The following is a 1287-nucleotide window of genomic DNA, read 5'->3' as shown; positions in this document are numbered from 1 at the left end:
GGGAGCGCTCTGATGAAACAGCGGCCCCTTGTCAACTCAACTGTCCGTGTTGCAAGGCCGCGCTTGTGCCATTGGAAGTAGACATTGTTGTGGAGAATCGAAGAAAGAAAAAGATGTCGACCTTTGCGTCCTCTGATTGCCGGCGCGTCAGCCCCTCCGTCCACGGCAACAAGTTCGCCACAGCGCACCGCAAGAAAGCGGTGGCCAACATCTTCGACAATGTGAACCAGGACGCGCTGATGAGACTCTTCCAGAAAACGGGCGACATGAAGGCAGAGGAGAGAGTGAGGAGCATTTTCTCGTACCCTGACCCAGAGGAGACGGCCCGGGCGCTGATGGCTCTGAAACAGAGGAAAAAGGATAAGTTCCTCCAGATCGCGGGGATGGTGCGGCATCTTCTTAAAATGCGCTGAGTGTATCTCAGCTACTTTCCTGCCTTTGTCTCTCAAGACACAAATGTGAAAAGACCACAGAGGTGCACTTTATCTGTTGCCTGGAGGGAAGCCTCGGGTGCAGAGGAGAACATGCAGCCGGCTGCAAGGATGGCAACGCGGCGGATCTCGTGTCAGAGACCGACGAGACCGCAGAGAGTCCGGTCTGGAGCTAATACGGGCAACAAACCCCTTCCTTGAGCCATGAATAAATACACATGCTGTGACTGTGAAGCCCTACCTTTTACAGGTGCTGCTGTATGGATCGTGGTGCATGCAGCGCCGAAATGTGACTTATAGTGCCGATGATGTATTTTACATGGATGCCTGTCCGGCACACATGCCTTGTCTCAGTTTGACTTTATTTAAATACTACCTTTTAGTGGCCACTAAATTGTTGTAAAAAAAAAAAAGGTAAAATAATGATTTTGCAAGAGATGTTTTTTTTTGTCAATTGTAATAAATTATGTTTTTTATACAAAAGTTTAACCATGTTTCTCGCTGCTTTTATTTGTCATCCCATCAGTTTGTGGTGTTAAATTAAGCTCGTGGCAGATTGTCTTATATCTGGTTCTTTATGATGTGTTGATGTCCAAGTCTTCTCTAAACAGTGACATAACAGTGCTGACCTTTGATCTAAAGGATGAGGGCTATTAAAAAAACAATATTCTATCGATTAATTTCTTTTACAACAAACTGACAAGCCATTATTACACCACTATGACTGTGAAAATCAGTCAAGAGGACTGGGTTAATGGTAAGGTTTTATTTTATTTCATAATGACAAAAAATAATGATTGTGTGTAAATTGTCCATTCTGATACAAAGGAGCTTGGAGGGAATAGAATTGCTCATA

At 44.8% G+C, this 1287-nt stretch overlaps 1 protein-coding gene across 1 annotated transcript; it reads left to right on the top strand.

Annotated features, from left to right (window-relative positions):
• tcima (transcriptional and immune response regulator a) lies at nt 1-920 on the top strand. Its single transcript, XM_079367101.1, has one exon. It carries the CDS (start codon nt 114-116, stop codon nt 411-413), a length of 300 nt encoding a protein of 99 aa, XP_079223227.1. The 5' UTR covers nt 1-113; the 3' UTR covers nt 414-920.
• Nucleotides 921-1287: the final 367 nt, after the last annotated feature.

The sequence above is a fragment of the Symphodus melops genome (genome assembly GCF_947650265.1).
Source record: "Symphodus melops genome assembly, chromosome: 1".
Lineage (NCBI taxonomy): Eukaryota > Metazoa > Chordata > Actinopteri > Labriformes > Labridae > Symphodus > Symphodus melops.
This window is presented reverse-complemented; position numbering and strand designations above follow the sequence as displayed.